A 17439-nucleotide genomic window follows, 5' to 3' on the forward strand; every position below is an offset into this window, starting at 1 on the left:
GATATTGTGGAATCAGTCAGGGGGCTCAGACACAGAGGAGGTAGACCCCTCAACACTGGGGCAGCCCTCCAGTACGTCAGGGACAATGTCTTTACAAACTCCTCCGGGAGTAGACGGCTGCAAGGTGTCCCACAGATGTTGATCCTGCTCAATGGAGGAAGGTCTTTTGACAGTGTCGATGCCCCAGCCTCTGCTCTTAAACAGCAGGGCATCTTTGTGATTGGCATTGGAACAAGGGGCTCTGATTTTGGGGAGCTGCAGAAGATATCATATGACCCTAGTGTTGCTCTAAAAGTGTCTGAGTTCACCGACCTCCCCAGTGTCCAAGAACAGCTCTCCTCTGTAATGAACACAGTGCTAGTAAGGGCCACGGCCATGACACCAACAGTAACTGGTAAGAAAGTGACTCATTTATTCAAAGATGTAAACTGAAGATAATTGCAATCCATCCATCCATTGTCTCCCTCTTTATCATCCACATGAGACTTGCGGGACTGCTAGTGCCAATCCCATCTAACATATACAATGTTTTTAACACTATAAAAAACAACCAGTAACACCTTGTCAAAAGATGTTTATTTTACCAGCTTAGCTATAGAAGGGTTGTATGAACCTTGAGGTAAACATTTACCATCATACTTTCACTTTGGAAAAGCTTAAGATAAGAACCTAATCATGTCTGAAATCTTATGTTTCTTAGTGGAGAAAAAACCAGCTGGGAGGGATGTTGTGTTCTTGTTGGATGGATCTGATGGTACTAGAACTGGATTCCCAGCTATGCGAGACTTTGTGCAAAGAGTAGTAGAGACACTCAGTGTGGATGACAACAAAGACCGAGTCTCAGTGGTTCAGTACAGCAGAGATCCAGCCGTCCAGTTCTATCTGAACACATACACAACAAAAGGCGAGATCCTTGACACTGTCAGAGGCTTGAGGCACAAAGGTGGACGACCCCTCAACACTGGAGCAGCTCTCCAGTACTTGAGAGATAATGTCTTCACGGCCTCTGCTGGAAGCAGGCGCCTGGACGGAGTTCCACAGGTGCTAATTCTGCTAAGCGGTGGAAGGTCTTTTGACAGTGTCGATGCCCCAGCCTCTGCTCTCAAAAATCTGGGTGTCTTGACCTTTGCAATTGGAACCAGGAGCTCTGAAATCAGAGAACTGCAGAAGATAGCTGATGATCCCAATCGCGCTATGTCTGTGTCTGAATTCACTGACCTTCCCAGTGTCCAACAGCAGCTTCAGTCCTCCTTGGAGACTGCAGTTATTGACGTCAGCCCAGAATCACCAACAGTACTTGGTATGTTAACTAGCAAGACCGCTTTCCAACAGTGTCAGGTTTCACCTACACTTAGGGAGATAAATAAAAAAAAGAAAGAGAATATAGCCCATTCCTTAACAATGATTAGGTCACAAACATAGTCTTTTAAATGGTTGTTTCATTCGTTTGCTCTTTTGATCTTTTCTCAGTTGACACTACCAAAAAGGACATCGTATTCCTTCTGGATGGTTCTGATGGCACAAGGAATGCCTTCCCTGCCATGCGTGATTTTGTTGAGAAAATGGTGGAGAAACTGAAAGTGGGAGAAAACAAAGACCGTGTGTCTGTGGCCCAGTACAGCAGAGATGCAGAGGTCCATTTCTATCTGAACACATACAGCACAAAAGAGGATATTGTGGAATCAGTCAGGGGGCTCAGACACAGAGGAGGTAGACCCCTCAACACTGGGGCAGCCCTCCAGTACGTCAGGGACAATGTCTTTACAAACTCCTCCGGGAGTAGACGGCTGCAAGGTGTCCCACAGATGTTGATCCTGCTCAATGGAGGAAGGTCTTTTGACAGTGTCGATGCCCCAGCCTCTGCTCTTAAACAGCAGGGCATCTTTGTGATTGGCATTGGAACAAGGGGCTCTGATGTTGGGGAGCTGCAGAAGATATCATATGACCCTAGTGTTGCTCTAAAAGTGTCTGAGTTCACCGACCTCCCCAGTGTCCAAGAACAGCTCTCCTCTGTAATGAACACAGTGCTAGTAAGGGCCACGGCCATGACACCAACAGTAACTGGTAAGAAAGTGACTCATTTATTCAAAGATGTAAACTGAAGATAATTGCAATCCATCCATCCATTGTCTCCCTCTTTATCATCCACATGAGACTTGCGGGACTGCTAGTGCCAATCCCATCTAACATATACAATGTTTTTAACACTATAAAAAACAACCAGTAACACCTTGTCAAAAGATGTTTATTTTACCAGCATAGCTATAGAAGGGTTGTATGAACCTTGAGGTAAACATTTACCATCATACTTTCACTTTGGAAAAGCTTAAGATAAGAACCTAATCATGTCTGAAATCTTATGTTTCTTAGTGGAGAAAAAACCAGCTGGGAGGGATGTTGTGTTCTTGTTGGATGGATCTGATGGTACTAGAACTGGATTCCCAGCTATGCGAGACTTTGTGCAAAGAGTAGTAGAGACACTCAGTGTGGATGACAACAAAGACCGAGTCTCAGTGGTTCAGTACAGCAGAGATCCAGTCGTCCAGTTCTATCTGAACACATACACAACAAAAGGCGAGATCCTTGACACTGTCAGAGGCTTGAGGCACAAAGGTGGACGACCCCTCAACACTGGAGCAGCTCTCCAGTACTTGAGAGATAATGTCTTCACGGCCTCTGCTGGAAGCAGGCGCCTGGATGGAGTTCCACAGGTGCTAATACTGCTAAGCGGTGGAAGGTCTTTTGACAGTGTCGATGCCCCAGCCTCTGCTCTCAAAAATCTGGGTGTCTTGACCTTTGCAATTGGAACCAGGAGCTCTGAAATCAGAGAACTGCAGAAGATAGCTGATGATCCCAATCGCGCTATGTCTGTGTCTGAATTCACTGACCTTCCCAGTGTCCAACAGCAGCTTCAGTCCTCCTTGGAGACTGCAGTTATTGACGTCAGCCCAGAATCACCAACAGTACTTGGTATGTTAACTAGCAAGACCGCTTTCCAACAGTGTCAGGTTTCACCTACACTTAGGGAGATAAATAAAAAAAAGAAAGAGAATATATCCCATTCCTTAACAATGATTAGGTCACAAACATAGTCTTTTAAATGGTTGTTTCATTCGTTTGCTCTTTTGATCTTTTCTCAGTTGACACTACCAAAAAGGACATCGTATTCCTTCTGGATGGTTCTGATGGCACAAGGAATGCCTTCCCTGCCATGCGTGATTTTGTTGAGAAAGTGGTGGAGAAACTGAAAGTGGGAGAAAACAAAGACCGTGTGTCTGTGGCCCAGTACAGCAGAGATGCAGAGGTCCATTTCTATCTGAACACATACAGCACAAAAGAGGATATTGTGGAATCAGTCAGGGGGCTCAGACACAGAGGAGGTAGACCCCTCAACACTGGGGCAGCCCTCCAGTACGTCAGGGACAATGTCTTTACAAACTCCTCCGGGAGTAGACGGCTGCAAGGTGTCCCACAGATGTTGATCCTGCTCAATGGAGGAAGGTCTTTTGACAGTGTCGATGCCCCAGCCTCTGCTCTTAAACAGCAGGGCATCTTTGTGATTGGCATTGGAACAAGGGGCTCTGATGTTGGGGAGCTGCAGAAGATATCATATGACCCTAGTGTTGCTCTAAAAGTGTCTGAGTTCACCGACCTCCCCAGTGTCCAAGAACAGCTCTCCTCTGTAATGAACACAGTGCTAGTAAGGGCCACGGCCATGACACCAACAGTAACTGGTAAGAAAGTGACTCATTTATTCAAAGATGTAAACTGAAGATAATTGCAATCCATCCATCCATTGTCTCCCTCTTTATCATCCACATGAGACTTGCGGGACTGCTAGTGCCAATCCCATCTAACATATACAATGTTTTTAACACTATAAAAAACAACCAGTAACACCTTGTCAAAAGATGTTTTTTTTACCAGCTTAGCTATAGAAGGGTTGTATGAACCTTGAGGTAAACATTTACCATCATACTTTCACTTTGGAAAAGCTTAAGATAAGAACCTAATCATGTCTGAAATCTTATGTTTCTTAGTGGAGAAAAAACCAGCTGGGAGGGATGTTGTGTTCTTGTTGGATGGATCTGATGGTACTAGAACTGGATTCCCAGCTATGCGAGACTTTGTGCAAAGAGTAGTAGAGACACTCAGTGTGGATGACAACAAAGACCGAGTCTCAGTGGTTCAGTACAGCAGAGATCCAGCCGTCCAGTTCTATCTGAACACATACACAACAAAAGGCGAGATCCTTGACACTGTCAGAGGCTTGAGGCACAAAGGTGGACGACCCCTCAACACTGGAGCAGCTCTCCAGTACTTGAGAGATAATGTCTTCACGGCCTCTGCTGGAAGCAGGCGCCTGGACGGAGTTCCACAGGTGCTAATTCTGCTAAGCGGTGGAAGGTCTTTTGACAGTGTCGATGCCCCAGCCTCTGCTCTCAAAAATCTGGGTGTCTTGACCTTTGCAATTGGAACCAGGAGCTCTGAAATCAGAGAACTGCAGAAGATAGCTGATGATCCCAATCGCGCTATGTCTGTGTCTGAATTCACTGACCTTCCCAGTGTCCAACAGCAGCTTCAGTCCTCCTTGGAGACTGCAGTTATTGACGTCAGCCCAGAATCACCAACAGTACTTGGTATGTTAACTAGCAAGACCGCTTTCCAACAGTGTCAGGTTTCACCTACACTTAGGGAGATAAATAAAAAAAAGAAAGAGAATATATCCCATTCCTTAACAATGATTAGGTCACAAACATAGTCTTTTAAATTGTTGTTTCATTCGTTTGCTCTTTTGATCTTTTCTCAGTTGACACTACCAAAAAGGACATCGTATTCCTTCTGGATGGTTCTGATGGCACAAGGAATGCCTTCCCTGCCATGCGTGATTTTGTTGAGAAAGTGGTGGAGAAACTGAAAGTGGGAGAAAACAAAGACCGTGTGTCTGTGGCCCAGTACAGCAGAGATGCAGAGGTCCATTTCTATCTGAACACATACAGCACAAAAGAGGATATTGTGGATTCAGTCAGGGGGCTCAGACACAGAGGAGGTAGACCCCTCAACACTGGGGCAGCCCTCCAGTACGTCAGGGACAATGTCTTTACAAACTCCTCCGGGAGTAGACGGCTGCAAGGTGTCCCACAGATGTTGATCCTGCTCAATGGAGGAAGGTCTTTTGACAGTGTCGATGCCCCAGCCTCTGCTCTTAAACAGCAGGGCATCTTTGTGATTGGCATTGGAACAAGGGGCTCTGATGTTGGGGAGCTGCAGAAGATATCATATGACCCTAGTGTTGCTCTAAAAGTGTCTGAGTTCACCGACCTCCCCAGTGTCCAAGAACAGCTCTCCTCTGTAATGAACACAGCGCTAGTAAGGGCCACGGCCATGACACCAACAGTAACTGGTAAGAAAGTGACTCATTTATTCAAAGATGTAAAGTGAAGATTATTGCAATCCATCCATCCATTGTCTCCCTCTTTATCATCCACATGAGGGTTGCGGGACTGCTATTGCCAATCCCATCTAACATATACAATGTTTTTAACACTATAAAAAACAACCAGTAACACCTTGTCAAAAGATGTTTTTTTTACCAGCTTAGCTATAGAAGGGTTGTATGAACCTTGAGGTAAACATTTACCATCATACTTTCACTTTGGAAAAGCTTAAGATAAGAACCTAATCATGTCTGAAATCTTATGTTTCTTAGTGGAGAAAAAACCAGCTGGGAGGGATGTTGTGTTCTTGTTGGATGGATCTGATGGTACTAGAACTGGATTCCCAGCTATGCGAGACTTTGTGCAAAGAGTAGTAGAGACACTCAGTGTGGATGACAACAAAGACCGAGTCTCAGTGGTTCAGTACAGCAGAGATCCAGTCGTCCAGTTCTATCTGAACACATACACAACAAAAGGCGAGATCCTTGACACTGTCAGAGGCTTGAGGCACAAAGGTGGACGACCCCTCAACACTGGAGCAGCTCTCCAGTACTTGAGAGATAATGTCTTCACGGCCTCTGCTGGAAGCAGGCGCCTGGATGGAGTTCCACAGGTGCTAATACTGCTAAGCGGTGGAAGGTCTTTTGACAGTGTCGATGCCCCAGCCTCTGCTCTCAAAAATCTGGGTGTCTTGACCTTTGCAATTGGAACCAGGAGCTCTGAAATCAGAGAACTGCAGAAGATAGCTGATGATCCCAATCGCGCTATGTCTGTGTCTGAATTCACTGACCTTCCCAGTGTCCAACAGCAGCTTCAGTCCTCCTTGGAGACTGCAGTTATTGACGTCAGCCCAGAATCACCAACAGTACTTGGTATGTTAACTAGCAAGACCGCTTTCCAACAGTGTCAGGTTTCACCTACACTTAGGGAGATAAATAAAAAAAAGAAAGAGAATATATCCCATTCCTTAACAATGATTAGGTCACAAACATAGTCTTTTAAATGGTTGTTTCATTCGTTTGCTCTTTTGATCTTTTCTCAGTTGACACTACCAAAAAGGACATCGTATTCCTTCTGGATGGTTCTGATGGCACAAGGAATGCCTTCCCTGCCATGCGTGATTTTGTTGAGAAAGTGGTGGAGAAACTGAAAGTGGGAGAAAACAAAGACCGTGTGTCTGTGGCCCAGTACAGCAGAGATGCAGAGGTCCATTTCTATCTGAACACATACAGCACAAAAGAGGATATTGTGGAATCAGTCAGGGGGCTCAGACACAGAGGAGGTAGACCCCTCAACACTGGGGCAGCCCTCCAGTACGTCAGGGACAATGTCTTTACAAACTCCTCCGGGAGTAGACGGCTGCAAGGTGTCCCACAGATGTTGATCCTGCTCAATGGAGGAAGGTCTTTTGACAGTGTCGATGCCCCAGCCTCTGCTCTTAAACAGCAGGGCATCTTTGTGATTGGCATTGGAACAAGGGGCTCTGATGTTGGGGAGCTGCAGAAGATATCATATGACCCTAGTGTTGCTCTAAAAGTGTCTGAGTTCACCGACCTCCCCAGTGTCCAAGAACAGCTCTCCTCTGTAATGAACACAGTGCTAGTAAGGGCCACGGCCATGACACCAACAGTAACTGGTAAGAAAGTGACTCATTTATTCAAAGATGTAAACTGAAGATAATTGCAATCCATCCATCCATTGTCTCCCTCTTTATCATCCACATGAGACTTGCGGGACTGCTAGTGCCAATCCCATCTAACATATACAATGTTTTTAACACTATAAAAAACAACCAGTAACACCTTGTCAAAAGATGTTTATTTTACCAGCTTAGCTATAGAAGGGTTGTATGAACCTTGAGGTAAACATTTACCATCATACTTTCACTTTGGAAAAGCTTAAGATAAGAACCTAATCATGTCTGAAATCTTATGTTTCTTAGTGGAGAAAAAACCAGCTGGGAGGGATGTTGTGTTCTTGTTGGATGGATCTGATGGTACTAGAACTGGATTCCCAGCTATGCGAGACTTTGTGCAAAGAGTAGTAGAGACACTCAGTGTGGATGACAACAAAGACCGAGTCTCAGTGGTTCAGTACAGCAGAGATCCAGCCGTCCAGTTCTATCTGAACACATACACAACAAAAGGCGAGATCCTTGACACTGTCAGAGGCTTGAGGCACAAAGGTGGACGACCCCTCAACACTGGAGCAGCTCTCCAGTACTTGAGAGATAATGTCTTCACGGCCTCTGCTGGAAGCAGGCGCCTGGACGGAGTTCCACAGGTGCTAATTCTGCTAAGCGGTGGAAGGTCTTTTGACAGTGTCGATGCCCCAGCCTCTGCTCTCAAAAATCTGGGTGTCTTGACCTTTGCAATTGGAACCAGGAGCTCTGAAATCAGAGAACTGCAGAAGATAGCTGATGATCCCAATCGCGCTATGTCTGTGTCTGAATTCACTGACCTTCCCAGTGTCCAACAGCAGCTTCAGTCCTCCTTGGAGACTGCAGTTATTGACGTCAGCCCAGAATCACCAACAGTACTTGGTATGTTAACTAGCAAGACCGCTTTCCAACAGTGTCAGGTTTCACCTACACTTAGGGAGATAAATAAAAAAAAGAAAGAGAATATATCCCATTCCTTAACAATGATTAGGTCACAAACATAGTCTTTTAAATTGTTGTTTCATTCGTTTGCTCTTTTGATCTTTTCTCAGTTGACACTACCAAAAAGGACATCGTATTCCTTCTGGATGGTTCTGATGGCACAAGGAATGCCTTCCCTGCCATGCGTGATTTTGTTGAGAAAGTGGTGGAGAAACTGAAAGTGGGAGAAAACAAAGACCGTGTGTCTGTGGCCCAGTACAGCAGAGATGCAGAGGTCCATTTCTATCTGAACACATACAGCACAAAAGAGGATATTGTGGATTCAGTCAGGGGGCTCAGACACAGAGGAGGTAGACCCCTCAACACTGGGGCAGCCCTCCAGTACGTCAGGGACAATGTCTTTACAAACTCCTCCGGGAGTAGACGGCTGCAAGGTGTCCCACAGATGTTGATCCTGCTCAATGGAGGAAGGTCTTTTGACAGTGTCGATGCCCCAGCCTCTGCTCTTAAACAGCAGGGCATCTTTGTGATTGGCATTGGAACAAGGGGCTCTGATGTTGGGGAGTTGCAGAAGATATCATATGACCCTAGTGTTGCTCTAAAAGTGTCTGAGTTCACCGACCTCCCCAGTGTCCAAGAACAGCTCTCCTCTGTAATGAACACAGCGCTAGTAAGGGCCACGGCCATGACACCAACAGTAACTGGTAAGAAAGTGACTCATTTATTCAAAGATGTAAAGTGAAGATTATTGCAATCCATCCATCCATTGTCTCCCTCTTTATCATCCACATGAGGGTTGCGGGACTGCTATTGCCAATCCCATCTAACATATACAATGTTTTTAACACTATAAAAAACAACCAGTAACACCTTGTCAAAAGATGTTTTTTTTACCAGCTTAGCTATAGAAGGGTTGTATGAACCTTGAGGTAAACATTTACCATCATACTTTCACTTTGGAAAAGCTTAAGATAAGAACCTAATCATGTCTGAAATCTTATGTTTCTTAGTGGAGAAAAAACCAGCTGGGAGGGATGTTGTGTTCTTGTTGGATGGATCTGATGGTACTAGAACTGGATTCCCAGCTATGCGAGACTTTGTGCAAAGAGTAGTAGAGACACTCAGTGTGGATGACAACAAAGACCGAGTCTCAGTGGTTCAGTACAGCAGAGATCCAGTCGTCCAGTTCTATCTGAACACATACACAACAAAAGGCGAGATCCTTGACACTGTCAGAGGCTTGAGGCACAAAGGTGGACGACCCCTCAACACTGGAGCAGCTCTCCAGTACTTGAGAGATAATGTCTTCACGGCCTCTGCTGGAAGCAGGCGCCTGGATGGAGTTCCACAGGTGCTAATACTGCTAAGCGGTGGAAGGTCTTTTGACAGTGTCGATGCCCCAGCCTCTGCTCTCAAAAATCTGGGTGTCTTGACCTTTGCAATTGGAACCAGGAGCTCTGAAATCAGAGAACTGCAGAAGATAGCTGATGATCCCAATCGCGCTATGTCTGTGTCTGAATTCACTGACCTTCCCAGTGTCCAACAGCAGCTTCAGTCCTCCTTGGAGACTGCAGTTATTGACGTCAGCCCAGAATCACCAACAGTACTTGGTATGTTAACTAGCAAGACCGCTTTCCAACAGTGTCAGGTTTCACCTACACTTAGGGAGATAAATAAAAAAAAGAAAGAGAATATATCCCATTCCTTAACAATGATTAGGTCACAAACATAGTCTTTTAAATGGTTGTTTCATTCGTTTGCTCTTTTGATCTTTTCTCAGTTGACACTACCAAAAAGGACATCGTATTCCTTCTGGATGGTTCTGATGGCACAAGGAATGCCTTCCCTGCCATGCGTGATTTTGTTGAGAAAGTGGTGGAGAAACTGAAAGTGGGAGAAAACAAAGACCGTGTGTCTGTGGCCCAGTACAGCAGAGATGCAGAGGTCCATTTCTATCTGAACACATACAGCACAAAAGAGGATATTGTGGAATCAGTCAGGGGGCTCAGACACAGAGGAGGTAGACCCCTCAACACTGGGGCAGCCCTCCAGTACGTCAGGGACAATGTCTTTACAAACTCCTCCGGGAGTAGACGGCTGCAAGGTGTCCCACAGATGTTGATCCTGCTCAATGGAGGAAGGTCTTTTGACAGTGTCGATGCCCCAGCCTCTGCTCTTAAACAGCAGGGCATCTTTGTGATTGGCATTGGAACAAGGGGCTCTGATGTTGGGGAGCTGCAGAAGATATCATATGACCCTAGTGTTGCTCTAAAAGTGTCTGAGTTCACCGACCTCCCCAGTGTCCAAGAACAGCTCTCCTCTGTAATGAACACAGTGCTAGTAAGGGCCACGGCCATGACACCAACAGTAACTGGTAAGAAAGTGACTCATTTATTCAAAGATGTAAACTGAAGATAATTGCAATCCATCCATCCATTGTCTCCCTCTTTATCATCCACATGAGACTTGCGGGACTGCTAGTGCCAATCCCATCTAACATATACAATGTTTTTAACACTATAAAAAACAACCAGTAACACCTTGTCAAAAGATGTTTATTTTACCAGCTTAGCTATAGAAGGGTTGTATGAACCTTGAGGTAAACATTTACCATCATACTTTCACTTTGGAAAAGCTTAAGATAAGAACCTAATCATGTCTGAAATCTTATGTTTCTTAGTGGAGAAAAAACCAGCTGGGAGGGATGTTGTGTTCTTGTTGGATGGATCTGATGGTACTAGAACTGGATTCCCAGCTATGCGAGACTTTGTGCAAAGAGTAGTAGAGACACTCAGTGTGGATGACAACAAAGACCGAGTCTCAGTGGTTCAGTACAGCAGAGATCCAGCCGTCCAGTTCTATCTGAACACATACACAACAAAAGGCGAGATCCTTGACACTGTCAGAGGCTTGAGGCACAAAGGTGGACGACCCCTCAACACTGGAGCAGCTCTCCAGTACTTGAGAGATAATGTCTTCACGGCCTCTGCTGGAAGCAGGCGCCTGGACGGAGTTCCACAGGTGCTAATTCTGGTAAGCGGTGGAAGGTCTTTTGACAGTGTTGATGCCCCAGCCTCTGCTCTCAAAAATCTGGGTGTCTTGACCTTTGCAATTGGAACCAGGAGCTCTGAAATCAGAGAACTGCAGAAGATAGCTGATGATCCCAATCGCGCTATGTCTGTGTCTGAATTCACTGACCTTCCCAGTGTCCAACAGCAGCTTCAGTCCTCCTTGGAGACTGCAGTTATTGACGTCAGCCCAGAATCACCAACAGTACTTGGTATGTTAACTAGCAAGACCGCTTTCCAACAGTGTCAGGTTTCACCTACACTTAGGGAGATAAATAAAAAAAAGAAAGAGAATATATCCCATTCCTTAACAATGATTAGGTCACAAACATAGTCTTTTAAATGGTTGTTTCATTCGTTTGCTCTTTTGATCTTTTCTCAGTTGACACTACCAAAAAGGACATCGTATTCCTTCTGGATGGTTCTGATGGCACAAGGAATGCCTTCCCTGCCATGCGTGATTTTGTTGAGAAAGTGGTGGAGAAACTGAAAGTGGGAGAAAACAAAGACCGTGTGTCTGTGGCCCAGTACAGCAGAGATGCAGAGGTCCATTTCTATCTGAACACATACAGCACAAAAGAGGATATTGTGGAATCAGTCAGGGGGCTCAGACACAGAGGAGGTAGACCCCTCAACACTGGGGCAGCCCTCCAGTACGTCAGGGACAATGTCTTTACAAACTCCTCCGGGAGTAGACGGCTGCAAGGTGTCCCACAGATGTTGATCCTGCTCAATGGAGGAAGGTCTTTTGACAGTGTCGATGCCCCAGCCTCTGCTCTTAAACAGCAGGGCATCTTTGTGATTGGCATTGGAACAAGGGGCTCTGATGTTGGGGAGCTGCAGAAGATATCATATGACCCTAGTGTTGCTCTAAAAGTGTCTGAGTTCACCGACCTCCCCAGTGTCCAAGAACAGCTCTCCTCTGTAATGAACACAGTGCTAGTAAGGGCCACGGCCATGACACCAACAGTAACTGGTAAGAAAGTGACTCATTTATTCAAAGATGTAAACTGAAGATAATTGCAATCCATCCATCCATTGTCTCCCTCTTTATCATCCACATGAGACTTGCGGGACTGCTAGTGCCAATCCCATCTAACATATACAATGTTTTTAACACTATAAAAAACAACCAGTAACACCTTGTCAAAAGATGTTTATTTTACCAGCTTAGCTATAGAAGGGTTGTATGAACCTTGAGGTAAACATTTACCATCATACTTTCACTTTGGAAAAGCTTAAGATAAGAACCTAATCATGTCTGAAATCTTATGTTTCTTAGTGGAGAAAAAACCAGCTGGGAGGGATGTTGTGTTCTTGTTGGATGGATCTGATGGTACTAGAACTGGATTCCCAGCTATGCGAGACTTTGTGCAAAGAGTAGTAGAGACACTCAGTGTGGATGACAACAAAGACCGAGTCTCAGTGGTTCAGTACAGCAGAGATCCAGCCGTCCAGTTCTATCTGAACACAAACACAACAAAAGGCGAGATCCTTGACACTGTCAGAGGCTTGCGGCACAAAGGTGGACGACCCCTCAACACTGGAGCAGCTCTCCAGTACTTGAGAGATAATGTCTTCACGGCCTCTGCTGGAAGCAGGCGCCTGGACGGAGTTCCACAGGTGCTAATTCTGCTAAGCGGTGGAAGGTCTTTTGACAGTGTTGATGCCCCAGCCTCTGCTCTCAAAAACCTGGGTGTCTTGACCTTTGCAATTGGAACCAGGAGCTCTGAAATCAGAGAACTGCAGAAGATAGCTGATGATCCCAATCGCGCTATGTCTGTGTCTGAATTCACTGACCTTCCCAGTGTCCAACAGCAGCTTCAGTCCTCCTTGGAGACTGCAGTTATTGACGTCAGCCCAGAATCACCAACAGTACTTGGTATGTTAACTAGCAAGACCGCTTTCCAACAGTGTCAGGTTTCACCTACACTTAGGGAGATAAATAAAAAAAAGAAAGAGAATATATCCCATTCCTTAACAATGATTAGGTCACAAACATAGTCTTTTAAATGGTTGTTTCATTCGTTTGCTCTTTTGATCTTTTCTCAGTTGACACTACCAAAAAGGACATCGTATTCCTTCTGGATGGTTCTGATGGCACAAGGAATGCCTTCCCTGCCATGCGTGATTTTGTTGAGAAAGTGGTGGAGAAACTGAAAGTGGGAGAAAACAAAGACCGTGTGTCTGTGGCCCAGTACAGCAGAGATGCAGAGGTCCATTTCTATCTGAACACATACAGCACAAAAGAGGATATTGTGGAATCAGTCAGGGGGCTCAGACACAGAGGAGGTAGACCCCTCAACACTGGGGCAGCCCTCCAGTACGTCAGGGACAATGTCTTTACAAACTCCTCCGGGAGTAGACGGCTGCAAGGTGTCCCACAGATGTTGATCCTGCTCAATGGAGGAAGGTCTTTTGACAGTGTCGATGCCCCAGCCTCTGCTCTTAAACAGCAGGGCATCTTTGTGATTGGCATTGGAACAAGGGGCTCTGATGTTGGGGAGCTGCAGAAGATATCATATGACCCTAGTGTTGCTCTAAAAGTGTCTGAGTTCACCGACCTCCCCAGTGTCCAAGAACAGCTCTCCTCTGTAATGAACACAGTGCTAGTAAGGGCCACGGCCATGACACCAACAGTAACTGGTAAGAAAGTGACTCATTTATTCAAAGATGTAAACTGAAGATAATTGCAATCCATCCATCCATTGTCTCCCTCTTTATCATCCACATGAGACTTGCGGGACTGCTAGTGCCAATCCCATCTAACATATACAATGTTTTTAACACTATAAAAAACAACCAGTAACACCTTGTCAAAAGATGTTTATTTTACCAGCTTAGCTATAGAAGGGTTGTATGAACCTTGAGGTAAACATTTACCATCATACTTTCACTTTGGAAAAGCTTAAGATAAGAACCTAATCATGTCTGAAATCTTATGTTTCTTAGTGGAGAAAAAACCAGCTGGGAGGGATGTTGTGTTCTTGTTGGATGGATCTGATGGTACTAGAACTGGATTCCCAGCTATGCGAGACTTTGTGCAAAGAGTAGTAGAGACACTCAGTGTGGATGACAACAAAGACCGAGTCTCAGTGGTTCAGTACAGCAGAGATCCAGCCGTCCAGTTCTATCTGAACACATACACAACAAAAGGCGAGATCCTTGACACTGTCAGAGGCTTGAGGCACAAAGGTGGACGACCCCTCAACACTGGAGCAGCTCTCCAGTACTTGAGAGATAATGTCTTCACGGCCTCTGCTGGAAGCAGGCGCCTGGACGGAGTTCCACAGGTGCTAATTCTGCTAAGCGGTGGAAGGTCTTTTGACAGTGTCGATGCCCCAGCCTCTGCTCTCAAAAATCTGGGTGTCTTGACCTTTGCAATTGGAACCAGGAGCTCTGAAATCAGAGAACTGCAGAAGATAGCTGATGATCCCAATCGCGCTATGTCTGTGTCTGAATTCACTGACCTTCCCAGTGTCCAACAGCAGCTTCAGTCCTCCTTGGAGACTGCAGTTATTGACGTCAGCCCAGAATCACCAACAGTACTTGGTATGTTAACTAGCAAGACCGCTTTCCAACAGTGTCAGGTTTCACCTACACTTAGGGAGATAAATAAAAAAAAGAAAGAGAATATATCCCATTCCTTAACAATGATTAGGTCACAAACATAGTCTTTTAAATGGTTGTTTCATTCGTTTGCTCTTTTGATCTTTTCTCAGTTGACACTGCCAAAAAGGACATTGTATTCCTTCTGGATGGTTCTGATGGCACAAGGAATGCTTTCCCTGCCATGCGTGATTTTGTTGAGAAAGTGGTGGAGAAACTGAAAGTGGGAGAAAACAAAGACCGTGTGTCTGTGGCCCAGTACAGCAGAGATGCAGAGGTCCATTTCTATCTGAACAAATACAGCACAAAAGAGGATATTGTGGATTCAGTCAGGGGGCTCAGACACAGAGGAGGTAGATCCCTCAACACTGGGGCAGCCCTCCAGTACGTCAGGGACAATGTCTTTACAAACTCCTCCGGGAGTAGACAGCTGCAAGGTGTTCCACAGATGTTGATCCTGCTCAATGGAGGAAGGTCTTTTGACAGTGTCGATGCCCCAGCCTCTGCTCTTAAACAGCAGGGCATCTTTGTGATTGGCATTGGAACAAGGGACTCTGATGTTGGGGAGCTGCAGAAGATATCATATGACCCTAGTGTTGCTCTAAAAGTGTCTGAGTTCAACGACCTCCCCAGTGTCCAAGAACAGCTCTCCTCTGTAATGAACACAGTGCTAGTAAGGGCCACGGCCATGACACCAACAGTAACTGGTAAGAAAGTGACTCATTTATTCAAAGATGTAAAGTGAAGATAATTGCAATCCATCCATCCATTGTCTCCCTCTTAATCATCCACATGAGGCTTGCGGGACTGCTAGTGCCAATCCCATCTAACATATACAATGTTTTTAACACTATAAAAAACAACCAGTAACACCTTGTCAAAAGATGTTTTTTTTTTTACCAGCTTAGCTATAGAAGGGTTGTATGAACCTTGAGGTAAACATTTACCATCATACTTTCACTTTGGAAAAGCTTAAGATAAGAACCTAATCATGTCTGAAATCTTATGTTTCTTAGTGGAGAAAAAACCAGCTGGGAGGGATGTTGTGTTCTTGTTGGATGGATCTGATGGTACTAGAACTGGATTCCCAGCTATGCGAAACTTTGTGCAAAGAGTAGTAGAGAAACTCAGTGTGGATGACAACAAAGACCGAGTCTCAGTGGTTCAGTACAGCAGAGATCCAGCCGTCCAGTTCTATCTGAACACATACACAACAAAAGGCGAGATCATTGACACCGTCAGAGGCTTGAGGCACAAAGGTGGACGACCCCTCAACACTGGAGCAGCTCTCCAGTACTTGAGAGATAATGTCTTCACGGCCTCTGCTGGAAGCAGGCGCCTGGACGGAGTTCCACAGGTTCTAATTCTGCTAAGCGGTGGAAGGTCTTTTGACAGTGTTGATGCACCAGCCTCTGCTCTTAAACAGCAGGGCATCTTTGTGATTGGTATTGGAACAAGGGGCTCTGATGTTGCGGAGCTGCAGAAGATATCACATGACCCTAGTGTTGCTCTAAAAGTGTCTGAGTTCACCGACCTCCCCAGTGTCCAAGAACAGCTCTCCTCTGTAATGAACACAGTGCTAGTAAGGGCCACGGCCATGACACCAACAGTAACTGGTAAGAAAGTGGCTCATTTATTCAACGATGCAAAGTTAAGAAAATTAAAATCCATCCATCCATTGTCTCCCTCTTTATCATCCACATGAGGGTTGCGGGACTGCTACCGCCAATCCTATCTGACATATACAATGTTTTTGACAATGTCAAAATCAGATAGTATCTGATAAAAAAATATTTGCATTGAAGTGTTGTATGAACCTTGAGGTAGACATTTACCATCATGCTGTTTAAGATAAGAACCTAGCCAGCTATGTGAGACTCTTCAAAGAGTAATAGAGACACTCTACTACTGTTTTTCTCTATAGTAACTCTATTTAACGTATCACTAGTGGCAGAGTTATGGTTTGTTTTATATATGAAATGGCTATTACAAGGAAAGCAATCCATGCCAAAGCATGTTCATCACTTCACAACTCTGATGAATCCACACTTTCTATTTTTCCCCTGTTAAGTGTTATTGTTAATTGAGTCCTTGAAGTATAACCATCCAGCGATTATTTTTTAAAATAATAGTTTTTCACTCTTTAGATTACACGTGCTTACTTTTCTTGTTTTTTTTCCTCTTGCAACAAATCTAATTTGTTTTATTCCGTTTCATCTGTCGTCATTCCTTAGTCTTTCTTTCAGTGTTACATTTATCGATTCTTTTCTTTTGAAGCTATATATTTTTCAGCAATACTTTGTATTATCTTTGAGCAGAGGAACACGTCTTCTGTTGATGGAAAGTTGAAACACTTTCTTTTTAAAGATCTGAACTTTTCACAGTGTAATATCGAGCCCAAGGATGTTCTTGCTTCTCTATTTTCCTCTCAACCAGCATTATTTCCATTTCCAGCAAACGGTTCTCTTTATTCAGCACATTTATATACCCTGTAAATATTTTTAAACAATATTCATATTAATTTACTTAACAACAAAATTAACAAAATATTTTTTTCTGACATGTTTAAATTCAAAACAGCAATCTTATTTGGATCAATTATATTTATTTTTGCTTTGCCATGTCTGTTTTTCTCTATTGAAGCAGTATTAGTTTTGAATGATGTACCAATTTACAGAACACTTGTTAAACCATGGATTGGTTAACATACATGTTTGCCAGC

General features: G+C 44.6%; 2 protein-coding genes across 4 annotated transcripts in view; both read left to right on the forward strand.

The window, feature by feature from the left end:
- The window catches only part of LOC310927150 (collagen alpha-3(VI) chain-like), a 95156-nt gene that overhangs the window by 52119 nt on the left and 25598 nt on the right, over nt 1–17439 (forward strand). The gene's annotated exons all lie outside the window — the stretch shown is intronic.
- On the forward strand, nt 9128–16609 carry LOC310926680 (collagen alpha-3(VI) chain-like; the record flags this gene model as incomplete). The annotated part of the gene is made up of 10 exons (XM_083888863.1): nt 9128–9650; nt 9821–10414; nt 10721–11320; nt 11491–12084; nt 12391–12990; nt 13161–13754; nt 14061–14660; nt 14831–15424; nt 15734–16333; nt 16569–16609. 10 exons carry the CDS (start codon nt 9128–9130, stop codon nt 16607–16609), a joined length of 5340 nt encoding a protein of 1779 aa, XP_083744989.1.

The sequence above is a fragment of the Microchirus variegatus genome (assembly GCF_963457635.1).
Source record: "Microchirus variegatus genome assembly, chromosome: 5".
Taxonomy (NCBI): domain Eukaryota; kingdom Metazoa; phylum Chordata; class Actinopteri; order Pleuronectiformes; family Soleidae; genus Microchirus; species Microchirus variegatus.